Raw genomic sequence first — 3,097 nt, forward strand, 5'->3', positions numbered from 1 at the left:
AAATGAGGTTTGATCCCCAGTTTTATACAAAGGTGTGAATTTTACGGTCTTTAGATCTGATGGTATTATGTCAGTTTTCATAGTGAAAAAATAAAAGTTAAAGGTTCAGTAATTATTGTTGTAACTTCTCTGATAATAGAAGCATTTTTCCCGTCATGACCAGGTGCAGATGTTTTTAATCGAGATACTTCCCTTACTTCATTTGAATCTGGTGGATCAAAATGACAAAATGATGGAAACGAGTCATTTATATAATGTAATGGATCGATATTTGACAAGTCCATTTTTTATCAAGAGAGAGTCCAACATTTGAAAAGACGTCATTAAACCTGCAGGAAATATCAAAAGGGTCACAGAAAGTATTGTTTCCATCTGAGAAAGTGGATGGATAGTTTGAAGATGCTTTTTTTCACTGAAGAAGCTGATTGATTGTTTTCCATTTAACTAGAAGTTTATCCTATAAAAAATTCAGTAAATCAGCTGTTTGTTTCTGTTTTCATCCAGATGTTTGAGGTGTAGATGTGTTCAGGTGTCGCATGAAAACTCAACATCATGATAAACAGTTTTTAACAGAAAACAAAGAATCAAACAGACTATTTTTCTTTGTTTTATTTTTCTTCAGTGCAAAACTTGACATTTTATAAAAAATAATAAATAAATTTTACATTTCAGTCGAGTTTCCAACAGAGAACCTTCATCACATTCACTTCCTGTCAGATCACTCTCCTCCTCTTCCTCCCATATATTTGATATATATCAGAACATTTCTGTTCAATATGAACATTATCTGAGCAACAGAACCAGAACTTTCTGGATTTTATTCAGATTCACACCACTAGAACAGTTTTTCTTCAAACATAAATAAAAATTTCACAGAAACAGTTTGAGTCCGGCTCAAGTTATAAAAACGTTAATAAATACTGAAATACTCTCGGGAATGTGCAATAGTCTGGTTATCTGATTGGCTCTCAGTCCATCGGGCGGTTTCCCATCAGCCCCTGCAGCTGAGGGTCCACAGGAGTCCTTCCAGGTGAGTTCAGGGACCGTCCGTCCTCTCAGGCCTGCGTGCACAGAGTCCCAAACAGCCGGTCCCAGTGGGTGAAGTACGGGGCGAAGTTGTACTTGGACTTGAGATGGTGCAGGTCGTGGTGCCGGGCGCCCCCGTACAGACCCAGTGGCACCAGGCGGTGCGTGGCCCAGGGCAGGTCGTAGCCGCAGTGGTCCTCCACCGAGAGCCAGATGTTCAGGACGTGGAAGCACATCTCAGTGAGGGGGTGGCAGCCCAGCAGGAGGGGGTTAGCTGCACCGAAGACACTCAGACTCAGGATCTCCCAGACCCCCGAGTACTCTGTGGTCAGAGCCGAGGTGGAGGTGTAGGTGTGATGCAACTGCAGGAGGAAGAGGAGCAACAGTCAAAACCTTCATCTCATACTAGAAAAACATGTTAGAGCTAAAGATCAGCTGAAAATCAGCTAAATGTCAGCTGAAGATCAGCTAAAATCAGCTAATGGAGCTTCTCACCCACCTTGTGGAAGTTGCGGTAGAGCCACGGCACCTTGTGGTGCACCAGGTGCCAGGCAAAGCTCTGGAAGTCAAAGAGCAGCAGGCAGACCAGAACCTGAGCCAGCAGGCGGGGCAGAGGGGGCGCCTCCTCGGGGAGCTGCACCGGCCTCAGGTACCAGTTCAGGATTGTGAGTGGGAAGATGAAGATCAGGTGGTTGTAGAGGGTCAGAAGCAGGCAGCTCCACGCCGAGGACCAGCTGACGGAGCTCTGAGGCTGCAGCTTGAACCTGCGGACCAGGACCAGCCTGGGGGCCAGCATGTCCAGCAGCAGAAAGGGCAGGCAGAAGCACAGGTACACCGACAGGGAGAAGAAGACCGGGAAGAAGGGTGAGTTCAGGAGGGGAGCGTGTCCCCGGATGAAGGTCCAGAGGGTCTGCAGCATGTTGACTTGTGATCCGGTCCGGTCTGCTTTAGTGTTTCAGTGTGTGAGTTAGAGCTGCTCTTTCATCATCACACATTTATTCTCTTTCTGACTCCACCTCTGGATGTTTTCCACCCTTCACGTGCCAGACCCCGCCCCCGTGCCCTTATATGGACACATCCTACTGACATCCCAGAAACCCCTCTGGTTCAGAGCCACTCAGGAAACACAGCCATGTTTAAAGACTTTTACCCTCAGAAGATATTTTACTCATTAAAAATACTAAACACAAACAACAGAACCAAAAGAGTTCCATCAGGTAAAAGGACCTGCAGAGAACCGGTCCTGATCGGGACTGCAGAGAACTGTCCAGAACCGGTCCTGATCAGGACAAAGACTTTTTGTTCTGTTGTAACTGTAGATGATTCACTGACTTTAGGTGTTGTTGCTCATCCCTGTTACATAAAAGGGTGAACAACGGAGGTGCGTGTGAGGGGCGGGGCTTATTAGTTTTTGCTACCTGACCCATTCGGTCCTGACTCTGAAGGTCCTGGAGTGGACCAGCCAGAACCTGAACACTGACAACATGTCATGTCCAATAGTTTCTAACAAAGTCCTCCCAAAACCTCCAGTCCAGGTGAGCAAAGCTTTGTGCATCATCTGGACCTGCATCCAGTGGTGCTTCAGCTCAGGACTCGGAGTCTCAGATCAAAAGAATAAATGTTCCACATTTAATAGAAATGAAATGAACCCCTACAGCTGCTGGTTCTGAGTGAGGAGATGCTCAGAGTGTGGACCTGCAGCTTGTTGGTGACACCTGGTGGACCAGCTAAGAACTGCAGCCCAGTGAGGCCCAGCAGAAGCCGCTTCACGGGTCCTGGTGCTGAGGTGAGTTCAGATGGTGTCACAGAACCCAGAAGAGACCAAACAATTCAGAACACTGGTCACAGAAAACACAAATATTATATTTTCACTGTCAAACTGAGGAAAATCTGATTCCTGGATTTTTTTTTAAAGCAGTGGTCAAACAGAAACATATATACCATACATATATACATATACATATACATATACAATCACCGGCCACTTTATTAGGTACACCTGCCCAACTGCTTGTTAACACTTAATTTCTAATCAGCCAATCACATGGCGGCAACTCAGTGCATTTAGGCA

At 45.8% G+C, this 3,097-nt stretch overlaps 1 protein-coding gene across 1 annotated transcript; it reads right to left on the minus strand.

Moving 5' to 3' along the window:
• Positions 1-594: 594 nt before the first annotated feature.
• Positions 595-2,984, minus strand: ch25h (cholesterol 25-hydroxylase). Its single transcript, XM_014023319.1, has 2 exons — positions 1,526-2,984; positions 595-1,388 (listed from the first exon to the last, which is right to left on the minus strand). The coding sequence occupies exons 1-2, from the start codon at positions 1,943-1,945 to the stop codon at positions 1,056-1,058; spliced, it is 753 nt and encodes a 250-aa protein (XP_013878773.1). The 5' UTR covers positions 1,946-2,984; the 3' UTR covers positions 595-1,055.
• Positions 2,985-3,097: the final 113 nt, after the last annotated feature.

The sequence above is a fragment of the Austrofundulus limnaeus genome, unplaced genomic scaffold, assembly GCF_001266775.1.
Source record: "Austrofundulus limnaeus strain Quisiro unplaced genomic scaffold, Austrofundulus_limnaeus-1.0 Scaffold364, whole genome shotgun sequence".
Taxonomy (NCBI): domain Eukaryota; kingdom Metazoa; phylum Chordata; class Actinopteri; order Cyprinodontiformes; family Rivulidae; genus Austrofundulus; species Austrofundulus limnaeus.